The sequence below is a fragment of the Myotis davidii genome, unplaced genomic scaffold (genome assembly GCF_000327345.1).
Source record: "Myotis davidii unplaced genomic scaffold, ASM32734v1 scaffold292, whole genome shotgun sequence".
Taxonomy (NCBI): Eukaryota; Metazoa; Chordata; class Mammalia; order Chiroptera; family Vespertilionidae; genus Myotis; species Myotis davidii.
In genome coordinates this window covers 2,705,345-2,730,664 of record NW_006285042.1, presented here as the reverse complement: position 1 = coordinate 2,730,664, position 25,320 = coordinate 2,705,345, and the positions used below count along the sequence as shown (strand labels likewise).

Sequence of the window (25,320 nt, the reverse complement as noted above, 5' to 3'; positions counted from 1 at the left end):
GTTAGCCCCTACCAAAAGGTGGGGTGCTTGCCACTGCTTTGAAAGCCTTATGATAGGCATTATCATCACTCCTCTGAGACCTGTGATCCCTGGACACCATTCCTCAAGTTGCCTTGCTGTTCCATCAACTTTTCCAAAGGCTTCCTCACTCTCCTCCCTGAGTTCAGTTCCTCTGCCTTCTACTAACCCAGCCACAGACACCTTCCAGCTAGGACTCCCTGCCTAGAGCCTGTAAACCTTCCTGTGCCTCTGACAGGTTAACCTCACCCAGCCAGACCCTCAGCTCACACTGTGGCCTGGTTTTGGCTTCTTCACAGTTCCACAACCTTCTCCCGCACAGCCCACAATCAAGCAAACCTCAACGCTGTTCCACTCACTGCCCTGGATGTTCCAACCTCCGTGCCTGGAATGACGTTCCTTACTCCCAGCAGAGGCCTCACAGCATCAATCAAGACTTCAGAGGCCAAATCCTCACTAATGTTTTGCTAGTTCTGAGCTTTTCTCTGAAGTTCTAGAAGCTTTTATCAAAATCTTATGACACTGATCCTGTCCTTGAATTACCTTCCTTCACAGGCTGCATGTTCTCTGAAGGGGCCACTCGGTTCTGACACAGAAGAGTGAACACAAAGTCCGATGGACTTAGGTCTGAATCCTCCTCAAACATTCTCTGTGGCCACAGGTAGGTTACTTACCGCCTTTAATCACCACTTTTACCAAATGGAAGATTGGCATAACAACCACCCACAATAAAATTGTGGTGAAAATCATGAGATAGAAAAGAAGTATAGGGCACCCAAACGTGTTTACAGATTTTTGTTCTATCAGGTCCAAATTACTTATTTTAAATTATTGCCAGTGGTAATAAAACATGTCATTTCCCCCCACCCTATTTTTTGATAGGCCATAGAATATAAATGCAAACATTTCAATATTTCACAGTTATTCCTATTTTTCTCTAGGGAAGCAGAAAAGGGAAATTTACTTTAAGTATTCTTCCTTGAAATGAAGGGGGGTGGGGGGCGGGTGAAGGGAGAAACAGAGGAAAAAAGTGAGAGAAAGAGGAAAGTTGTAGGGAAGGAGGGAGAGATACTCAACTCTTATATATGAGAAAAGTAGAATGTTACTCAACTGAAAATACAGATGTGCTTCCAAAACTCAAAAAAGCCCATTTTTTTTCAAATTTTAAAATACTCTAAACACGGGTCAGCCTGCAAGTCAAATAAGTAGTTCCCATCTGCTCCAAGCTTTCTGAAGTAACCTGCTCACAGATGAATCTTAAGCAACTACTTGCCTGTTTTCTTAACACGGCTTGGCCAGGAGTTGTGAACTTTGGCTCAGAAGACCTAGTTTAGCAGTGACTAGTGAACGCACCTCACAGCTTAAGCCAGTGGTTCTCAACCTTGGCTGCACATTAGAATCACCTGGGAATCTTTTTAAAATCCTGGTTTCTGGGCCTCATCCTCCGGAAATTCTGTTTCTTTGTTACTAATGTTGTGGCCCCACCCCATAACAAAGAAACAATTTCCGGAGGATGAGGCCCAGAAATCAGGATTTTAAAAAGATTCCCAGGTGAGTCTAAGGTGCAGCCAAGGTTGAGAACCACTGGCTTAAGCCAAATTGGGCCTTGGCCCTCTGCAGGAAAGAGTTATCCTAAATAACCACCGCAAAAGAAAGTGCAGGTGTTCTGTTCTAATCATGCAAATGAAGCTGGAGCTGGCAAAATCCTGTCATTTTCTAAGCCTCCCACAATGAAAATAGCAACTATAAATGGTGAGAAAACATCCTAGGACCTAACATAATATTACTGACTCAGTTCTCTTTTGGGGATGCTGAAGACTTCCTCAAAAAAGAGACCTACGATTACTTTTTTTTTCTTTTTTTTAAAATATATTTTATTGATTTTTTACAGAGAGGAAGGGAGAGAGATAGAGAGCTAGAAACATTGATGAGAGAGAAACATCTATCAGCTGCCTCCTGCACATTCCCCACTGGGGATGTGCCCGCAACCCAGGTACATGCCCTTGACCGGAATCGAACCTGGGACCCCTGAGTCCACAGGCCGACGCTCTACCCACTGCACCAAACCAGTTTCGGCAACGATTACTTTTAATCTTCCACAGAGCTTGGCGTTGCATCAGTCATCTTAAAATCTAAGAACTTCAAAATGCATTAATCCTGAGTAAACTGGATTTTGGTAACATATTCATTCTCAGTGGCTTGGCCAAGTAGTCCATGTGACTAGCTTAATAAGAGGCTGGTTGTTTTCCAGTTGTCAAATAATCTTTTCCTATTTAAGAGTTAGAAATAAAAACATTCCCTCATAAAGAAATTGTAATTTGGGACACAAACAACGTATTTATTTGAAAAAAATTTCCATATAAGTACAATGGCAGAAGCTACAGTAGCTTCTCACTACTAATTCCAATTTGCGCTCACAGTCACTTTTAATTCATCATAAGTAAAGATACTACTACAGAAATCTATTTCACAAGGTACTTAGAAAAAATATATATACAGTCTCTCCAATAGAAAGTTAATTAAAATAACAAAGCCAGGCAATATAAAGCTAAGATACAAAACAAGCTGACATTTATAAACATAAATAAATAAACATGTACAAAAGAGTCTATGACAACAGTGAAAAAGAAAAGCATTACAGTGCAAGTAATGGCGACAAGAAGGCAAAATATCTCAGGATGCTAGACAATGATTCAATACAATGGAGGTTTTTTTTTTTTAAAGGATAAAGAAGAAACAATCCCAGAGAGTCTGAATTGATATTAGTCTCAAAGCTGAGCTGAAACTAAATTTTGGCTCCACAGAATTACATTCCTGTAATTGAATTTCTGTAATTCTGTTCTGAGGGGGTTAAGTGAAGGGGAGAACTGTCCTTAGAACTGAGGGTAGAATTTGGCTCAGTCTTTAAATCCACTTGCAAATGTTTCTATTCAGCTGTTTCTTCCATTTTTCCTTACCTGGTTACTGGACATTTCTAAAATGGAGCTGACATTGTTGTCAAATATGAATAAAAAGGTTTCCCAGATCTGGATAAATATGAGTAGAAATCAAAGTCATTTTTGTAGCTACCTCTTAATCACTGTTAACTCAATATGAACTTTGGGTAGAAATCTCACAGTAGGAAGCTAATTAAATTCTACCATGAATCTCTAAGGCTTGGGGACAGTATATGAAGATTCAGTGACTAAGATTAATTTTTATCTATATATAATTTCTGCCAGAATAAGCAGCCTGTTAATATATGCCTACAGGGAAAGATCTGGCTCTACTGTAATGGATCTTTGTGATTTGAAGATTTACTATCCTTCCCTACTATGTACACCCCTCCCCTGTGAAAGCAAAGCTGGGTAATGCTCATGTCCCCCGGGACAGTGTTCCACCCTGCTGCGAAATGGAACAGTAATAAAACCCACCCCCACATTGTCTTTTAATCCATTCAATCTGGCAAACAGCTTCATGACTGAGGATCAGCAAAAGGTGAGAGGCCCCTTGGTGGCTGCACAGCCTGGATGCTAAGTCTCAGGCTGAGCGCTATCTGCTTTCTGCACAGAGGGAAAGGCCCCCAGGTGCTCAGTTCTGCCTGCTGCCTTTAAACAGATTGGCTCCAGAATGGCTCAACTTCCCAACACATAGCCACCTCCCAGAATCTGATACTTCCCAGATAACCAGAGCAGATGTAAGGGTACAGCACGTACTGAGACCAATCTGTAAGAAACTGGATACAAATCCATCATTTAAGAACAAATAAAATGTGGTCTCCTAAACATTCACTAGCAAGCATATTACTCAGAATAGTTTGAAAATTAAGTAAGTTGCTTAATATTATGCATGGCTTGTAGGCAGAAACCTAATCCATAAATAACACCATCTATCTTACCAGACCTCCTCTGGCTCCTATAATCAGAGGACTTATGTACAAATAGTTTTTCGACTAGCAATTGCAGACCCACATGTTTATAAATTATTTTGATTATGATAAGTCACCCATTTGTCTCAGTTTATATTCCTTGGAACAAAACTCTTAAAGGGGAAAGTAAGAGGCTTTTCATTTGTGCAACTGCAAATGTCTTAAAGTCTGCAGAGCAAGGGTAGGACCCGAGAGTCTCAATGATTATATTTCCTAAAAGGGAGAAACTACGGCACACAGCGTGCCTAATGGAAACTCTCATTCCTTCCAGAGCCTGTGGGCTCAATATTCAGTAGAGGAGCAACGCAGAGATATAACAGACTCATTCTTCAATAACTACTGGGAGGTTCACATTAATGAACCACCAATGCCAAATTTGATTCAAATGTATGGGGTTAAGTGATAATTAATGATGATCCTTAAGCTTTGTGTCTTGAATAGGATAAGTAAAATAGTATACATTTGCATGGCCTCATATTAACTAGGTCAAAATTTGGTGAATTCTTTCTTTCTTAAGCATGTTATGTTCCTGAAGGTTAAACAATTGGTATGGTAAGAAAAAATTCCTATCTGTTCTTCAGGTCAGACATTCTTTCGTATCTATGGTCAAACTTTCACGAAAAAAGAGGATATATGCTACTTCATTCACAGAAACTAGCACATTTCAGGAGTTGCAGGCATCCACAAAAGTTAGAAATATCATTATGCTTTGATTGTTGAGAAAGATTTCAAGGAAGCAAATGGCTAAACCCAAACCTAACTATTGGGTGGGGCGTGAATGAGCTCTAAACTAGGGTTTGTCCCTAGCTCAGCCTCTCCCTTCTCCTCTAACTTTAATGTCTCCCCCTGAGTTCTGATCAGTGGAATTCAATTTTATATTTTAAAAATTCATTTTTCCTGTGGCTACTGAATACTGTTGCTCTCAGTACTGAAGTTTTAGTGATGATGGAAACTTCCCCATGGAAGAAATACACTGAAAAGACAAATTTTGAATTTCATAAAAGCATTTTTAACAAAATACATTCCTCATAGATATGGAGTTACCTAGGTAACGGCACATTTACATCTGCTAGTCACAGTGTTCACTGCTTGCAGATCACATTTCTTTCATATATTAAAGACATTAAAACTTTGTGCTGTGGCTGAAGGTGTCTGACATGATAATGTTTTTATAGAAGTTATCTGAATGAGGATTGCAATAACCCTTGACCTTATCAATGACCTGATGGACAGGGATGATTGATGTTTGTTCTCCATCAGCATGGGTCAGTTTTGATGAGGACTTGTCCATGGAAGCATTGTCTGTAAGAAATGATACAAGAAATTAGGCAAAAGGAGCTGGTGAAATGCCTAAGGGCCACCACACTGAACACTGTATTTACACATTAAAAAAATACAGAAAGGAAATAAAACTCTGGTTCTCAAGTTAGGTAATAGGCAGCACTGAAAATTCACATTTTTCCCCTTCAAAGTGCATTCCTATGGATAGATCAATGGCAATTTGCCTTCTAGTAATATGTGTTAGAGTTTGTTTTAAGAAATGTTCCTGTGGTGGTATTTTTCAAAGATCTGATGACTAATCAGAAAATTGCTGCAAAGAAAAAAATGTGGCAAGGCTCAAAAGAAAAAGTGACAGATTATATAACAAATGAATAAAAAGATGCTGAAATATTTATGGAAGAAATGACATGATGTCTAAGATATGTTTCAAAATAATACTGAGAGGGAAGGCGGATAGGTGAAGGGGATTCATTATACTATCCTCTCTACTTTATATATATATGAAATTTCTCATAAAAAAATTAATTCTCACACGCAGATGTGTATATTGATTTTTAGAGAGAGAGTAAGGTAAAGAGAGAGAAAGAGAGAGAGAAAGACAGTGATGTGAGAGAGAACACCAATTGGTTGCTTTCCATACATGCCACACAAGGATTGAACCCATAACCTGGGTATCTTCCCTGACCAGAGTCAAACCAATAACCTTTCAGTATACATGGTGACACTCCAACCAACTGAGCCACACCAGCCAGGGCAAAATTTTTTATAAAGTATAATTTAAAGGAACTTTGAGAATAAAAGTCAATGAAAATAAAGATAAAAAGGATATTTTGAACACATTTTCCAATGGTTGCCTTGTAAAATGATTGGAATATAGAAAAAATGTTTTATTAATTATTTTTAAATTAAAGAAATTAAAATTGTTTATCAGAAACATTTAAAGTATATGTTGTTATTAATTGTGCTAATCTCAGAATTATGTTATTGCTGACAACAATATGAGAACAATGGATAGAAATAAAGGAATGCTAAATACATTTTTGTTCTAAATCTCCCAATACCATATATTTAAATATTAAGTCCTAGACACAAAAGCTTCTAAAATTGGCTCAGTGTTCTGAAACTCAATTAAGCCCTATTATCTACAAATACATATGGCTGTCTTCATGTGCGTAACTTATGAATATCTTGTATATATCTTCCTTGCTCCTTTTCCCAACACACTTTGGAGAAAATTTCTACCCTAAAATTAACCAGAGATTTCACACTGAGGAAGGAGCAAAAATGACCGTCTACAACATACTAGTTCCCTACAGTTGTAGTTTTCTAGTCACTGTGGAAGAGACAAAAGCTCTATCATGAAAAACCACTTCTAGAAATCATGGCTTCAAAATTGGAATGCTAATGTCCTGACATTTTTTTGTTTTGTTTGTTTTGAGTAAGTTAGACCCAGTACGTGAGAAAATATTACAAATTCTTCAGTAATTGGTAAAATCCATCAGAGTTATATCTATTGTCTTTGGAAAAAATTCAAATTGTTAAATTGCTTAGTGTTGGAACAAAAACTATATATATTAAAAAAAAAGAAGGCTAAAATTGGAAATGGTGTGTTCATCCCACACTCAAGGGAGCAAAATGGATGGTTTATGGGAAGAATGGGCAGATGGAAGCATGGCAGAATGATTATGCCCCAGGATTGGAGAGAAAAAGGCTGAGGGCATTCATTGTATAAAAGCCCTCCCACTTTTAGCTCTGGGCAAGCCGATTGGTTCTGTGCTTTCCCTCAGTTCATACATTCACTAGCCATTGGTTTTCTGTTGGGGGTTTTTCTATTGAATTAAATTTCAATAATGAATAATTTTTTGCTTGATGTTTTAAAACAAACTTCAAGGGTATATTCAGTCTGCTTTTTTGATAACTTCTAGGGTCATGTAGCTTTTAGAGATTTTAACCAGCTCCATTCCCAATATGTGACCCAATTTTCTGGATTTTCATATTCTAATAAAAGAAATTCTGAACAATGTCTGTATATCAAAACAGAGTTGGGCAAAAGTAACTTTACAGTTGTGAATACACAAAAAGAATTTATTTTTGGTATTATTTATTAATCATTGTGTTATTTACCATTTGAACACCTATAAACTTTCTTCTGTCCCACCCTGTAGATGCAGTTATCAGTCCTCTGGTTAGATTATTACATATGGGCAGTATGTATTTTGATTATAGTTGCAAGTTTGAAAACCAGGGGCTAGGGAAATGAACTACTGTTTGACCTGTGCTGAAGTTTTAAGCAGATAAGATCCTCAAAAAGCAGGGTAAGAATTGACAACTTCCATTTTATGTCTTCTATGAATGTACCATGACAACTCCAGTAATTCATCAGAACAATGAAAAAGTAAAGAATTTCACTTTACACCTTTCTAACACAAACCTCTCAAGCACTGCTTTTATTTTGTTGTTATTGTACTTGATATGAAATTTACTAACTCCAGAGCATGGTACATTTCCTAGAAGGAGCGGCTTGCAGACACCCCCATGCAGACAAGAGCCAGCACAGCAAACAACCACTTGAAATTTCAGAAATTCCAGCTCAGGGCAGGAATGTCATTGTGCTAGCTGAGAAGTATTGTAAAGAACAAGCAATTTTGCTGGTGCAGCAAGAGTCTTAGTTTAATTCATGCAAATATTCTCTTATTACCTTGCAAAAAAATCATGCATTCAAAAAAATAATAAAGGTTTACCTGAATGATCCACTTTTGTTGAAGGAATGCTCTTAGAAGACATTATCTATACCATAAACATATGAATTTCTAGATCAATTCCAAGAAATAAACCAACTAGATATCCATGATGATATGCAGTGACTCCTTGCATACTCCAAGTGACCCAAGTAAACCGGCAGTCCCACTGAGAACTGGCTAGGTAGCAGAAGGCCATTTGTACATCAGTTGATGGGAGACCAGAATGTGATATATCATAGAAGTATGTCATATAGCTGACTATATCCTTATGCCCGTTGACACGAACCCATTTAATGCCAAGAGTTTTATTATGGCAAGCAGAAAAATATTAATACATTCTTTAAAAAAAACACATACACAATGTTTTGAAACAGTAAAGTTTTTCTTAGGTATCTATCTTCATTTCTGTATTTCCTTTAATCTTCTAGTGAGTTTTCCCATGATTCTTAATATTTTCAAGTATCTCATTAATGCTTCCAAAATGCCCTCTGTTCCAAATTATCTACGTTGTTATCTTCTCTCCCATTTTTATAGTGGCATTTCTTGAGGCCAGCCATTCTCAGCTGTGTTAGGGGTAAGATAATCATTTCTAATTCCTAGTCATTCATAACTGGCTTATCATGTATAAATTATTTGCATTTTTGAGGGGGATGCAAAATGAGTATCTAATTTTGAGGTTGAATATCTTAAGTGAAACATTCATTCATTATAAATAAAAGATAATTTGTACCAGAAAACTACCAATTAGGTAGAATAATCTATTTTAGACGATTTCAGATAATCCCTATTTATTACACAGCAGGAGAGCACAGACCTCTTATTTTTAGGCAAAGCTATTTGTGTACAGAACTCAAAGCCTGCACCTTATTCTGGAAGGGAGTTTATAGTTTTTATTAAACATCCTTACTTTAAGAATCACCTAAATGGTTCCAAGTTCTCAGGTCTTTAATTAATTTTGGAATTAACAAACTCTCTAAACACTCAAACATGTTTCTACAGTGCTAACTTGAATCCCAGGCAGTGGCTATTCCACTGGTGAGGCACTGACAGAGGCACAAGCAGGGGCAGGTGGAAGGATTCAAATGTACATAAGGGTCATTTGAAATTCAAGGGTTTGCAATGTGAACATTTACACATCACACAACACACTCCCTATTTGCAAACAGCTGAAGATGAATCTTCTCTGTGCCATTCACCTCTGTTCAATAGCTAAACAAATTCAAAATTAAGGTTGTTTGCATTATCCTTTTGGACACATCTTTAATTAGGAAAGTGCTGGGTGCTAAATATTGATTGAGGTTTAATTAGTATGTAAAAGTAGCAATTCTGATATTTTCCTTTGAAATTATTAAAAGATTACACCTTATCCCACTGGTCACTGGCTATCAATACTGCAAAATCATCTTTATTTCCATGTTGTCTTCAGGATTGTTCATTTCATGCTTAGTGTTAGAATGTGTGATCATTGCAAATATTATGAATATACAGATTAACAAAGATACAATATTTCTCACCATCTTGTATCCCTTCCCAAATATGATGTTCTCTATTCTTTCACAATTTTTTTGTTTAATCAGTGATTCAAACAGTAATTGCCAATCACATTTTCAATGTTTAAAGTTTTAAATCCTAAAGGTAACATATATCCTGGATAGTGTTTCTTTCTGTTCCCATGCAAGCTTGCCCAGTAACTTTAATACTATGTTGAAATAATCTCAACTCAACTTTTATTTACTATTTTAAAATAAAACAAGTAACTGTTAAACAAGATAACTATAATTTTTTAAAAGAAAACTAAGTTTTCATTGGAGGCAATCACAATAATATTCAGAGCCAATAACAGTGGTTCTTAACCTTCCTAATGCTGCGACCCTTTAATACAGTTCCTCATGTTGTGGTGACTCCCAATTTCATTGTTACAAATTGAACATAATTAAAGCATAGTGATTAATCACAAAAACAATATGTAATTATATATGTGTTTTCGGATGGTCTTAGGTGACCCCTGTGAAAGGGTCCTTCGACCCCCAAAGGGGTCGTGACCCACAGGTTGAGAACTGCTGGCCAATAACATTATGGCTATATAGATTCAATTTAGGTTATAAAATCTAAAAAAAAAGACAAACATCTACAAAGGTACTGGATAAGGTCTTCAAGTAAATTTTTGTCTACGTTGCCAATGTCGTCAGTAAAAATGTGATGAGAACTGAATCAGAGAGCACCTTTGCATGGCCAGGACTCACCTGTGTGACTGTTCCTTTTGAAGTAGGTGGTAGAGCTGCATTTCGATTTGGATGTAAGATAGGTTGAGTTGGAACCAATGGAGCTTGAGGACAACGATTTCCCTAGATTATCAGAACTTTTCTTGATGGTATTGGTAGCTGTCTTACTCCAGTCTGAAAGAAATGACATCTCTCCATGAAACTGCTGTAGAAGGAATATGGCCTGAAGACTCATCACTACACTATTTTTTTAAAAATTTTTTTTTATATTTTATTGATTTTTTACAGAGAAGAAGGGAGAGAGATAGAGAGTTAGAAACATCGATGAGAGAGAAACATCGACCAGCTGCCTCCTGCACATCTCCCACTGGGGATGTGCCCGCAACCCAGGTACATGCCCTTGACCGGAATCGAACCCGGGACCCCTCAGTCTGCAGGCCGACGCTCTATCCACTGAGCCAAACCGGTTTCGGCACTACACTATTTAAGTAACACTTAGAACATTAGATGCAAACAACATTAAACTAAAGAAGTAGGTAAGTTTCTTACTTTGACCCTGTGTAAAATATTGTTTGAAATCCTACTTTAATATCCTAAGGGTGAGAAGTAACCACTGATGGTAATAAAAAAGGTAATACTTTGTATTAGGTATTTCATTTTACAGTATTGAAAAAATTCTCTTGGCCTAATCATGTAAAATTAGAACCTCAAAAATGTGAACAGGGGACAGTGGCATAGTGGAACTTCTGGACATTTGACTTATTAAGTTAGACAGGAAGCCTTGAGCAGCCCACTTAACCAGTGTGGATTTCATGATTCTCCTTTGCCAAATAGAAGAGTCATGCCCAGAGGCCTCAGATCTCTTGAATTCCTAATATACTAAGACTCCAACCAAGCACCGTCACATACCCCACCTTTACAACTTGCTACCACTGGGACTGGGTTTCTCTGGCAATGGAAGACCCAATAACAAGCATTTCCCACTATTGCTCTTAGACGTAAAAACCAGTTATCAGCTTGCCCCTTACCTGAGTTGTCTGCTAACCGAAATCTACCACAGCAGAGATGCCGCCTCCACTGTTTCTGAACGTTCTCCTTCATAGCACAGTGGAAAATAAATATAAATAAGCCTGTGACAAAAGAAAATATTAACATTTAAGCCAATGGACACATTTTAAAGATAAAGCTTATGAAACACATAGATTAATTCTAATTTAAACTTTTTATACATCTGAGTTGCTAAGAGGAAGATACCGAGGAATCTTGAAGTATGTGGTAGATGTTGTAAACCTTTAGGAAAGAACAAAACCAGAATTGTTACTTGTATCTGATTTTGTCTTTGCCTGTCCTGTTCAGCATTCCTTATAACCTAAAGTTTAAAGCAATATTCAATTTACGAGATATTTAATAAGTCCCTTACATTTGTTTTAAGATTATATGAAAATATTTCACAAAATTTAGAAAAGAATGTGAAAAACAGAAAACATCCTCTCACCACCTATTTCCATTTGTGTATTCTAAGCTATTTTATGTATGCATATTATTGTAAGTTTGGGCCATAGAAAAATGGTATTTTTGTAGGTCAAAATGGCCACAAATCAGCAAATTCATGTGGCTTCACCTGCTTTAGTTTCTCAACATTTTAATGCAGAAATATTTCTGTATTGTGAAACAGTCCTCTTATTTATGGTCACTCCTTGTACCTATCAAAAGCTAACTGCATCATTTGTGCTTTGGAAGCCAATACCTTTTAACTTTTCAAGGAATTTGCTTCTGCATTTTAACCTCTCTTTACTGTTTCACCAATTTCTTCCTCTATGCTTGGTTATTCCCATTACTTACAAGCATTTTCTAGTAACCCTCTTTTAAAAACAAACAGTAATTTCTCCTTTAACCCCCAGCTTCAACTTCTCCATTCCCTTTCCCAATACAATATCTTGAAATGTTAACTTCTGCTGTTTCTCATTTCTTCTCTCCTTAACCCACATCCACTATGCCACTCCAACTGCTCTGGGGAGGTCACACCCTGACTAAATGACTGCTTTTCAAAGCCTCCCACACCTACAGCCCCCAATTCCCTCGGGGGTTTGCTAACACAGAAAATCCCTTTAATAACTAAACATGCTTTGTAGTGTGAATCACCAAAATAAATAATTTGAATTGGTTAACAGATCCTTTTAAGTTTTTAAGAGGTGGTGGCAGTTTCAGAGTAAAGAGAGCAGCAGCATGGAGCCTGTGGTAGGGTCGGCACAGGTCACAGATGAAGGCGGCTGTGTGGTGGAGAGGAGGGGGCCCTCTCCATCTCAGGTGCACCCTGTGTTTGTTGGCTGGGGCAGAATTTGTTCCTGAAAGTATTTTTGTCACACAGCTGAAAATACAGGTAAACATGTGTTCTTAAACACTGTTTAACAAAATCACATATTAGAGCTGAAAAAAGATTATAAACTCCAGTTGAGGGCATTCTTTCCTAGGCATTAATCCAGGCATTGCTCAATGTAGGGCCTTGCTTTGAGCAAATGATTTCTTTCAGTTGAGGGAAGAAGGTGAAATTTGCTAGAAGTTGCTTCCTTTAATAGTCAGTAGTTTTTATAAATGTTGTACATTCTGGAGGAAATCTGTTCTCAGACTTGTTCTTTTGGCCTTACGGGGATACTAAAAAGTGACTTACTTGAGGATCTCATGTGGACTATATTCACAGCGGAGGAGGTTAAATGTAAGATAAAACGAACTTCATGAAACCACCCTTTAGATTGTGTACTGCTGTCTTAAATCATAATGAATTATATAGCATTAGATGACATTCCTATTTTTAATCAACCACATTTGACTGGAAATACATAGGCATCCAAGAACTTGAAGAGACAATGGTACATAAATTAGATTTAAATCTGATACATCACCTCTAAAATTATGTGATAGAAGAGAAGTCACTTAAATTCATCTCCATCTCCCACTCTGAATTGTGATGCAGTGCGACACAATTAGATAATAGGCATAAGAAATTAGAATTCTTAGGAATGAATATATTCTTAAATTCCAAGGTAGTATGAAAATTCTTTTGTCATGAGACACATTTCCATTTTAAATCAGAATAGAATTCTCATAATATGTTGTTTGACCATTTGTGATAACCAGCCCCTTTCACCTGAATTTAGGTTAGTCTGGCAATAAATACAGCCAAATTCTTTCAGGACAAAACATCCTTGTAGAGCTCCACTGTGGGGAATGTCGTAGGTATCCATCCGGAAGAGTACATGTATGCAAATTCTAACTCTTCAGGAAGGAAAAGTAGAAAATATAGTCAGAGAGCCAAGGCCCTTGGAGGCCAACGTAAGAAAACAGATGGTTATCCCTCTTCAATTTTGAGGGTTTTTCCTCCCACCTCCTTACAGATATGGGTGCAGAAGCAGAACTAAAATCATTAAGAGTTGTATGTTGACATCCAAGGGACTATGTCCGATTTCTCACTCTCATCTCTGCTCCTTTTCTGTCAAATATTTTCCCTTTGAGAATCTTCATATCAACCACATGGCACCTCAGAGGCTCTTCATAACACCTGGAAAAATGTGCTGGTCTAGCCTTCTTAGCTGTGACTGGGGACCAGAATAATCAGCCTTTGCTCTTCATCGTGTGTCTTACAGCTATCTAACTGATCAGGGAGAGGGAACATTGCCCATAAAAGTTTGGAAGTTAAAGTGGCTCAAAGATTGAATTCAGAGTTAAAGTCCTTATTTCATCTTGACAGGCTAGCACTAGTTTCATGAAACCTTTATATCTCACAAAACAGAGTTCATGATGGTCCTTTATTGGTGAATGGTAGCCTGAAAAACCACCAGTCTGATGACTCTAAGCCAAAGTTCCTTAGAAATAGTTTCTTAAGCTTAGTAACTGCCTGGATTCTTTATTTTTGGATTCCTTATTTTACCTATAGGGACCCAGACTTCCTGCTAGAACAAGAAGAAAAACAAAAACTTACACCTACTTTAAATACCTTTTTTAAAAGAATAGTTATTGATTTTTTGGAGAGAGGAAGGGAGAAGAAACTTCAATGTGAAAACACAACCTTGATGGGCTGTCTCCTGCACGCCCCCTACTGGGGACAGAGCCCACAATCCAGTCGTGTGCCTTGAACTGAATCAAACCAGCGATCTCTTGGTGAGGGTGAATGGGATGACACGCAACCAACTGAGCAACACTTGCCAGGTTTAAACCTACTTTAATTGAACAGATTCCTGACCATTCCTTACCTGCTTATCCCACCCTCACCCCTGCCTTCTCTTCCTTTACCTCCATCTTCCATTAGTCAGTCAGAAGTATCTGCTCACTTAAAAAAAAAATTAGAGCAATACGTGAATTCAAGATGTCTTAATTCTTGGTAAATTTTACAATTTCCTCATAAAATAAATGATATTTTCAACTGTGATGGAGGAAGGGTGTTCAAAGTATGTGAGAAGGTGGGCCTGCCTGTTAATCCTGCCTAGGGAGGGAACGTGAGGAACCCACTTCCTCAAAGCCTCTGAGAGAAGCAGGCCACAGGCCAAGGCTGGGTCAGCAAATCTGGCAACAGGACACTTGCGAGTGCTCTAAACTTGGAGTCACAAACATTCTGAAAAATCTCAAGTAGTGGATTTGCTTTTCATACTTCCTCCTTTCACCTACCTTAGGACACATTCCAGTATCATATTAGGAGAGAGAAAAAGCCTACTTGTAAGTAATGGCATTATATTCACTGTAGATTGTATGGGCTTGTTTCACCTTTGTCTTTATTAGAGCTACTAGTATTTATTTAGGGAAAAAAAGAGCATCTTAGCCTCAGTATTTTGGCTGGGAATCTGGCTCCCACCCAGAACTCACTCCCTTTGGTTGATTCTGGCAAAGACATGTGGCTTTCTGGGGCAGATGTAAGATGAGTGGCCAACGGGATGTTCTCAGATCTTTAGCCTGATTATCAAAAGTTTTAAAAAACTGTTTCCCTTAGATATGAAAATGAATGCTACACAGCAAAATTTGGGGCAACACAGATTGTCATTCTTTTGCTGCTCTTAAAGGTCACTTTCAAGAAATCTGGTGAAGAATAATAAAACCAAACCTAGAATCCTCATCTCCTAATGAGTTCTTGACCAACTAAAGGCCATTGACACTTCCAGCAAGATTGCCATCAATAAATTCTGACAAATGGCCTAAACTGACTTCTTTTTACCCTGGATAAGAAAGAACCAGAAACACAATGAAGGGGAAGACTGCAGATACAGGTAATGTCAGGGATGTGGGATAGAATCAGAACGGGTAATAATGATGAGTGATAAGTGGTTCTGGAGATTTGAAGGGAAAATCAGTCAAGAATTAATAAAATCAGGCATTTGGGCAAAAGAGGTCCCATGCTCTACATAACTGACTTTTGACAGAAGAGGTCTAGATGACCTCTGAGCTTCCCAGCAAGCTTGAGTCCAAATCTCCGAACAGCTCATTTGTTCTGTTGTCTCACAGACATAGCCAGCTGGCTGCTGGGCTGGGGATCATTCAGGTTTAGGAACCTCCTGAATCCTCCTTTCATACTACCAAGGTGCCCCTTAGAAAATTACTTCTCTGTGGCACAAAATTCCATGCCAGAAGATGAGTAATTTATTTCCTTGATGTGTGTAATGTCTCAGCCAACACAATGTCATTTGGGATGTTTGGGTATAAAGGTGGTTCATTGCCTTGGAGCCAATTCACTATGTGTGTTGTATGTGTGATTATGACACAGCTTAACTCTCAGGAGGCTTCTAGCCATGGGTTAGAAAATTTGATTTAATATTCTTACTTTACTAAAAGTATTATAATAATAAATATATTTTCCTTAATGATTTTTGCTGAATAAGGGTAAGAGATTAAATTCACATTTATTCATTAAACATGTATTTACTAACAGGTTTTTTGTTTTTGTTTTTGTTTTTAGTGGAGGCAAATATTCACTTCCTAGAAACTTTCCCTAATAATGTACCTTTTTATTTCCACATATGGTACATTGCAAATATTACACTGTCAGACTCAAACTGATATTGGGAAAGTCACTGACTCCCATGAGCCTGTTTCTCACTCTGTAAAATGGAGAATATACCCTCTACCTTCCAGACTTACTGTAAGAATTATATCAGGTGACAGATATTACAGGAAAGTGCTTTGTAAACAATGCACTGAACAAATATGTCATTTCTGTTGCTCTGATATCTTAATGTTATCAAATTAATTAACAGCAAACATTATATCTAAGCAGGCTGATAATGCCCTTCTGTGATGGCCATCGGAGTTTCCACTGATAGAACCACATGTTGCATTGTATTATGTTGTCACATACGTGTACAGAATATGGGCTGATGACACCTGAGACTATTAATCAATGTTGTTTCTCATGCCTGGAAAAGGAAAGTTGAAGACTGAGCTCTTAATATGGGGCTAGACTTTAGATCCTGATGAACTTGTTAGAAGAGGTAAACTTCCCTATACATTGAAGAAGCCTGATCTAATTGAAAGTGTAACATACTTTTGTACAGTTAACGGAAATATACAGTTGGAGATATGTTCACCCCTTGTATAAGAAGCAGCTATGTGCACGTGCTGCTCCTTAGAGCAATAATTCAATCCTACAAGTGCACTGACATTGCCAAAGGACAGAGATGCCATCAGGATTCTGGCCAACAGCTCCTCAGCAACCAGGGAGTTGCCTTTTATTTCTTTAGGATGAGTTATGTATTTGTTGAAATAAAGGCTAAGGTTCTCAGGCATGTGAATTATGATATACTTTTATCAAACATCTGTTCTCTTTTGAATAGCAATTTGTATGCCATATGATTTTTCTCAAGTTGTATTCTTTAGAAAAATATTAAAATTTCTGATAGTTTTATCCTGGGAAAGCAGAAAGGATAGCAAAAGCATATAGGTATGGAATTCCACCATGTTTAGAGGAGATATATTTATCTTTTCATCATAGAGAAAAAACTCGATGAAACAATTAATATATAACAAGTGAACTAGGCAAAATAAAAAGAACAAAACAATACATTGTGGAAGATTAGAAAATAATAAATTTGGTTCTAGCCTTGATGCAATTCATGATTTCATTTGCTTCATCAAGTAGGTAAATTTTTAGTTATAGCCACACAGATTATAATAATTTTCTGATATTCATTTCACATGATTTTGCCATTAAATGTATAGTTATAAGTACATATAAAAATTAAAAATATATAAAATAATAAAAATAGAAAACATGAAAAGCAAAAATAAAACATATAAAAGAAAAATAAAGCATTTATAAAACTGTTATAGGCTATACTGATTTATGTGAGTACCCATATAATTATACATGTACATATGTATTTGTATACAAACACATACATACATTAAAAATATATACATTTCTAAAAATTTTAGCTTTAATCAAATAAACATTTATTTTTAATAATTTAAATGCTTTAATCAAATATTTGAAGACATATACAAGAGTTAGAAGAAATTTGCTAGCAAAAGTCACTCCTGTGATATACATGCCATGACATCACTGTAGACTCAGCTCAAACACCTGTCCCTCCTGCAGGTGCCACGTCTATAGTACTACAGCCATTCATTATCAATTGATAACTTGGGGCATTCATGATGAAAATCCTGCTGATTTTCAGATGCTCAACTATGAGCTAAGCTTGAGAAAATTAAAGTATGTTTGGCATAGTTTTAGTTTTCAGAATATTGTATTACATTTTCAGTCTTTGGCCATTGCCAATTCTCATAATGATAGGCTTCAATGAACTATAAGATCCCATTAATAAAAAAGACCTTTTACCCAAATCATTAGAAACATAAGAGTTTACTCTAATGAACTAACCAATGATGAGTGTTTTGTAGTAGCCTACTTCCTAAATATCCTTGACTCTTTCTCACATCTTTACAGCTCCCCCATTCCCACTACAATCTAAAATACTGTACCACGTTATTTTACCTGGATCATTGCAATAGCTTCCTATCTACTCTACCTATAGACGCTACTGGGTACTCTAATCCATTCTTTACATTATTCCAGATTCCTTTGCAAGATGTACATCTGATCATGTCATTTCACAGGCCTAACACGTTTCAAAGACTTCGCGTTGCTCTCATAAAGATCAAAACACAGGGCCTTCTGGTCTAGACCCAGACTCCTCTCTCTGTGCCACACTGCTCTCTCTCCTGCTCTTTCTCGGTTCTCGGGTTATATAATCTTTCTATTAATTTCTTGAGCAGGTGTTATAATTACCAACTGCAGCAGATCCTTGAATAATGTCATTTCATTATAATGTTGATGAGATGCCATAGGAACTTCACTTTAGTTTATATCAATTAGCTTATGGTAAAATTGGTTTCCTTATACTTCGTTTTGCTTAAAGTCATAGAACCTATTAACCACATTATGTGAGGTCTTTATTATACATTTTTTTTTGCACATGAAGTACCCTCTACCTGAAATATTCTCTTCTCCACTTCCACTCCCAACTTTCACCTAGTTAATTCCTATTGATCCTTCAGAGTTCAGCTTAGAATTCATGTCTTCTGTCAATTGCTCTTAACACCACCAGGTACTTTTATATGGTGACATAATTGGTTAATGTCAATCTCTCTTACTAGCATATAAGCTCCATGAGGCAAAGGGATCACATAAAGTTTTTCTTGTTGTCGTTGCCTTTTTTTTCTGGAATAAAGAATATCAGAAAGAAAAGAAATAGACATAATGTAGTCCTACTACTACCTGAGCTCATGTTTCACTCACTGAATTGTTTCTTTAAATTGTCTAAATTCCATGTTTCTTTTAATAAAGCATATACTTTTAACAACAAACCTCTCTTGAAAGATTCAGAAAATGACTCAAATCAAAATCATTAAGTGCCTTCCCATGGTGTCTTGAGTAGTGTTTGTACAGGCTTGGCCAGTAAGCAATTAATTGTAGGTAGGCTTGTGCTATGTATCCCTGCCTTTTAATTTTAATTTCCTTTTTAGGAGGTGTTTTAATGTCATTAGATGTGCAAAATCTGTTCTGAATTTATATAATTTAAATTTAATCTTAAAAGTCAGTGATTTATGAAGGATATAAGTTAATGATGGTTAATAATATTTTTCCCTCCTGACAGAAGACCTACGCTGGGAAAAATAAAACATCCCATTTCTCATGAATGGAAACAGAGCTGAACAGACAACTATGGCTCTTGGAGGTTATAGAAACTGCCAGGAAATTCTACAAGCAAAAACTAGGTTGGGCTGGCAGATTAATTTGCTTTTCATGTACTATCCTGAAATATAAAACCATCGAATCTCTAATGTTAATGGACATTTTTGTCAATATTTATCTAGGCACATTTATGTTGGATATTACAGAACAGATTAAATACAGGAAAAATCACTTTACAAAGCTAGATCCCAGTGAAGATGTGTGCATAGGCTACCTCTTCAGTTTCCACCTTTTGGAGGTACACTTGAGGCTTATTATCCTATTTACTGAAGATAATGAGCCCACATATTTCCACCTTTATGGGAGAGTGACCCTGAATAAAATTTGTTGAACCAATTAATGTGGATTTATGCCAGAGGAGCCTCAAGTTGGATTTAGGCCATACCCAAAGACCCTCCCTTTCTTTATCCAGCAATCCATTTATTCTTTTAATAAACAAGTGTTCAGCACCAACTATGGGACTTTTTTTTTTCCCTCAGGAGCTCATGAGCTAATGGGAAACCTAAGAGGAAAAGCAAAGCAGATCTGTACAGTACAAAGCAGTAAACACTCTCCTGCAGGAAAACACAAACTTCTGTAGGGAGCACACACCTGTAGGGAGCACCTGCCTAGGCATCCCATTTGGTGAGCAGCACAAACTTGATTCCCACCACTTTCCACCCCTGCACAGATTTGTCTAGCTTGCTTTAGTCAGCTCTTCTTCCCCTACACCTAACATTGTCACCTCATTCCTTTTGGAGTTGGGACCTCATGGTACTTCAGAACATTAGGAAGTTTTTAAAGTAGAGTATATCCAATGTCTTGAAGAATGGCATTTAATTAAAAAATATATTCCCTTAAAATTAAATCCATCATATGTACACTAGCGTTTGTATTATGGAATCAGGAGTATGACAGGGAGCTCCTTGAAGGAATCCTTGACTTTTCGTACAAAGCAGGCCATTGGCAAGTGTTTGTTAAAGCAGAACTAATTGTCATATATCATGAAAAAATGAGCATTTCTTAACTGACATACTCGTATTTATTTTGAAAAACAAGCATCCAAGGAATCAAGGTGAATTGCTCTGTCCCTGCAGAGTCTAAAACTTCTACAGGTCAAGAATAGCACACCACATGGGAAGAGGTTCATGAGGAGCAGCACCAGCACTCAGCAAAACTGTAAGGGGTGAAGTGATCTGTGCACTCCTTTAAACCTGGCACCTCTCTGCCCATTTTCAGTCATGCGACAACATGTGTTTATTGAGCACCTACAATCTGCCAGGTATTGTCCTGGGTCCTTGGGCTACATCTCTGAAAACAAACAAACAAACAAACTGACATTCTACTTCAATTTTCCATTCAATACATTTTTCATGAATACCTACACCATGCCCAAAACTATGCACTTGAAATAGCAGAAACTTAGTGTGGTGTCTGTCCAACAATGAAGCTGTTTGCAAATATGACAAAATTAGAAAGTGGAAATTGTTCAGGTACCATTTATCTTACCTTGTAATGAATTGAAGATGGAGAAGAGGTACGTGAAAGGGATATATAAGGGTCCCCAAGCAAAGAAGGCAAAACCCCATGTCATGCCCAGCAGAAATGTCAGGCTGACCACACTGCGCAGGTTCCGTAAGACCTCTTCCCGCAGGGTCCGGTTGCTCCTTTTGCCGTTCCTTCCGCAGATCTGCACCATTACCACGATGAACATGGCGACATTCAGTAAAAACATGATTCCAAAATACCCAGCACAGGTCACGTAAAATACCACTGGATCCTGAATCCAACAGCTTAAAGGAGAAGAAACAAGAAAGAAAAAGGAATTGATTACCATGCCTGTTGACCTAAGACTTCCCCTGGCTTGGTTCTGGCTTCTGTGGGTCTCACAGCTAGGCCTTTCTCACACACCTTTGGAGAGTCACCTCATTTCTTGGACCTCCATTTCCTTCTTGATGTGTTCATTGTTTTCTTTGTTTTAGATAGCTATCACTTAAAGTCTAGTTATTTAAGTCAAGAGTTGAGAAGAAAACCAGGTAGCTACCTGAATTCTGACTTGGTGTGAGGACACTCTTGGTTGGTTTACCCAACACCATGTCTAACCCCTTTTCTCCTATGTGCCTTCACTCCAGAGAATGGGAAGTTTGAGTGCTCATATTTTCAATCTCTTTTGTATTTAAGGGTTGGTCCTATGGACCTTGTTCTACAAAATGATATGGAAGGAGAATCTGGAGAGCTATCCTGATAAACTCAACTGGCCAGGCCCTTATTCATTCTTTCTGCTTCAAACCTGAGAGCAATCTATGGAGCAGCAGCAATCACCTTATACCTATGAGAGAAAGGCCAACAGAGCTGCAGAGGTTCTGACTCTGACATTTCAGCCATAAATTAATGCCAGTTTATTGCTTATTTCTATGGGTGTCTTTTTTTTTGTCATGCAAGAAGAGTAAATTCCTACTTAAGACACACATAATTGTGGATCTCATACTGCAAAAGAATTCCTATTAATATAGTTGGTCTAGCTGAGGCAAGACCTTATTGTAAAACTGTGACATTCTTATAGTGACATTTCTCATGTACAATTAAAAAACTTACATTAGTTACAATATCCTTATGAAATGAAGAAAGATATACTTGATATTAAAAATTATATATAGATTTGAAAACAGATAAAGGCAATTTAGAAACTGTACTATGTGTAAATGTTCTATGAGTAAATTTAACATGTACTATAATTTGCAGATGTCCCAGGTCCTAATAATAATACTATGAAAGATCTTAGGTACCTCAAAAATTGGATATATTATTTAAGGCATTTAAATTTATCTTAAAATTCTAGTACAAATAGTCACCATTCTGGGTTATGTCTTCCACAGTGGAACATGACTGCCACAAAGGCAAAAGCTACCTTGAACATCTCTGAATTCCAGAATCCAACATGATTCCTGGCATATAGTAAATGCTCAGTAAATGACAGTTGTTGATGGAATAGCAATTTATTAAATGTACTTTAAAGTTCTGTAAGAGGTGACTAACATACTTTTAAGGTTACCTTGTTTAAAACTTATGTACTGACTTTTACTTTTTTTTTTAAAATATATTTTATTGATTTTTTACAGAGAGGAAGGGAGAGAGATAGAGAGTTAGAAACATCGATGAGAGAGAAACATCGATCAGCTGCCTCCTGCACATCTCCCACTGGGGATGTGCCTGCAACCCAGGTACATGCCCTTGACCGGAATCGAACCTGGGACCTTTCAGTCTGCAGGCCGACGCTCCATCCACTGAGCCAAACCGGTTTCGGCCTGACTTTTACTTTTAACATACCTTTTTAGAAAATATTTTTATTGATTTTTTTAGAGAGATGGAAACATCAATAAGGGAGAAACATCTATCAGCTGCCTTCTGCATGCCCCCTACTGGGGATCCAGCCCACAACTCTGGCATTTGCACTGACCAGGAATGGAACCAGGGACCTCTTGGTTCATGGGTCAAGGCTGAATCACAGAGCCACACCAGCAGGGCACTTTTAATATATCTTATTATAAAGATACCCCAAAATGATACTGCTTATCCCTGAAACTCATATTTCTTTACACATGGCAATTCCCTTAGAATCCTGAAATTCCTGACCTAGAACTTTTATTTTATTCTTGTTATTGTGGGGGTCTTTTGGGTGCTACTATGGGAATATAAACTAAGGAAAGACCACAAGAAAATGGGAGAGGCCTGGATATTAATTGGATATAAAAGTGTTTACCATTCATGAAATGTGTATAGTAATGTGGCAGCAGAGTCAGGAGTAAGCTCCTTCATTTATTCAGTTATTCATTCAATTGCATGAGTACCTACTATGTGCCGCATAAAATACAGGGTGCCCCCCCCCCACCAAAATGTATACACACTTTAACAGCTAATAGCTGTTAAATAAAATGTATTTCAATAAACACTGCCTTTATAATTATTCAAAGTGTATGTATACATTTTTTTCTGGAACATCCTGTATGAGAGAAGTAACTACTGAAAGTGAGCAATAGAACCACCTTAGCCTCAATGATATCACAGCCTGAGGAAAATTTTCCAAATTATCCAAGAACACACTGACGTGTCCATTCTCTCCATTTCCATGGAACACTCATATTAGCATTGACTCATTAGCATTATTGTCTGACGCTATTATTTAACTCACTTTAAGATGTACGTGGGTTTAAGGAGGTGGGAGTATTAGGAAATCTCAAATAGAAAGGGTCTTCTGAGCCTAGAAGATAGTATCTGAGACTTCTGCATTTCCCCAGGGGCTCTAAGAGTTCAGGGCATTAAACTGAGTACATCATGGTGTAGTAAAGATCCTGGTAAAGGCAAGCTGATGCATTCTACCTTCAAAAATAAGAGGCTCACTGTTGGCATGGAAACTTACACTAAACTTTAGGAAACAAAGGACATACACTCATTGCAGATAAATTTCCGACAAGTTTTTAGTACTTACAATTCATCACCTTGTTCATTTCCATAACTCTTTTCCCCATAAACTTCACTTTGGCTTCTGCTTGCTAGAACAACTGACACAATGAAGGCAGGTAAACCTGTCATAAAGAGACCACGCCGTGAGCAACATTTCTAAAGCATCTGGAACTGCTTAAGACTGATAATGGCCAGAAAAAAAGAAAACACTTTATATCACAGAATCAAATTTCTTAGAGCTGGCAGCTTGGCTAAAATAACAAATAAATTCTCTTTGGTGTGGAACATCCAACTCAATTGTCAACGATCAAAACCTACTCTTAAATGACAGATATGTAAATATCTGTTTGTTTTCTGGTACCCACTGGAGAGCCAGGAGCTGATTCATATTGAATCTAGGACCAGCAAATGTGGTTTCATTAATGATGCCTGTTAGACCAACTGTTAGTTCAGGCAGCACAGGAATTATAGCTCATTTTTCCCTTTTCTATATATAAAAAAGTCTTGAGAAAAAAATGGGGGAGAAATACCGAGCCATAAAGTCTTTATATTCTTCCTTTTTCTCTCAAGAGAGTCAACAAGTAAAGCAATTCCATGTATATTTCATTGAGAAAAATTACACTGTCCCAATTCCCTTAAAGATGCCTCCTAAAATTGTGAACATCTTGGAAATGGCTCATATTTCTACATTGCAATCTGAAAAAGAGATTTGTGAGAAAGCTCTAAAATGCCTGGTTTGATATAAATCCCAGATAAAGAAAGGAGCCCATTTAGAAGATCCCAAAGAGACTAATACAATCATCCATGTCTGGCTGAGGAATCCCTAGACATTCAAGGAAAGAATTCTGTCAGTATTCTGGTTGCGCACACACAAAACCAACATGCTCTCTCTGGTCTCTAAGACATGGGCATGTGTCTAGGGATGAGTGAGGCTCGGAGTCTGAGCCGGCCTTTATATTTTGAAACATAATGGAAATGCACCACTGCCTGCCAGCTGCCTCTTCAGACGTGGGTGGGCTGGCTCAGGGCACAGGAAGTAAGTTTGTGGTGACTCAGGGCCCAGAGCTTTTGCCTTGACTCCTGCATTTAGTGAGGTCTGTTGAACAGTTTTTACAAACATTATACTTCCTTAAGGTATCGCATCCACATCCTTTGCTCATTTGAAGTTTCTTTGAGCGATGCTATTCTTTCAAGACAGCATTTTTCTATGAGAATGTGGCAATTCCCAGGAAATCGAAAACAAAGCCAGACGTTTTGAGGACGCTCACCCCAGCCAATGATGCAGAATTTCAGGATGTACCGGCGAATGTAAGTGTTAAATACTTTCACCAGAGCAATGTACATGTGGATGGCTTCCAGCCCCATCCAGGTGAAGGTGGCGAGCAGGAAGAAGTGCAGCAGCGCCGCGATGGCGGTGCAGAGCCCCCCCACGTGGAAGGAGGTGATCCAGCCGTCCAGGAGAAAGCAGGTTCAGCT

At 37.6% G+C, this 25,320-nt stretch overlaps 1 protein-coding gene across 1 annotated transcript in view; it reads right to left on the bottom strand.

Moving 5' to 3' along the window:
* Window positions 1-4,790: 4,790 nt before the first annotated feature.
* The window catches only part of ADGRG6 (adhesion G protein-coupled receptor G6), a 133,192-nt gene continuing 112,662 nt past the window's right edge, over window positions 4,791-25,320 (bottom strand). The window contains exons 21-26 of the mRNA XM_006755376.2: window positions 25,113-25,308; window positions 23,870-23,966; window positions 20,893-21,176; window positions 11,198-11,299; window positions 10,191-10,343; window positions 4,791-5,227 (exon numbers count right to left, since the gene is read on the bottom strand). Coding sequence (XP_006755439.1) covers window positions 5,049-5,227; window positions 10,191-10,343; window positions 11,198-11,299; window positions 20,893-21,176; window positions 23,870-23,966; window positions 25,113-25,308 — 1,011 coding nt within the window. The 3' untranslated portion in view covers window positions 4,791-5,048. The remainder of the gene's footprint in view (window positions 5,228-10,190; window positions 10,344-11,197; window positions 11,300-20,892; window positions 21,177-23,869; window positions 23,967-25,112; window positions 25,309-25,320) is intronic.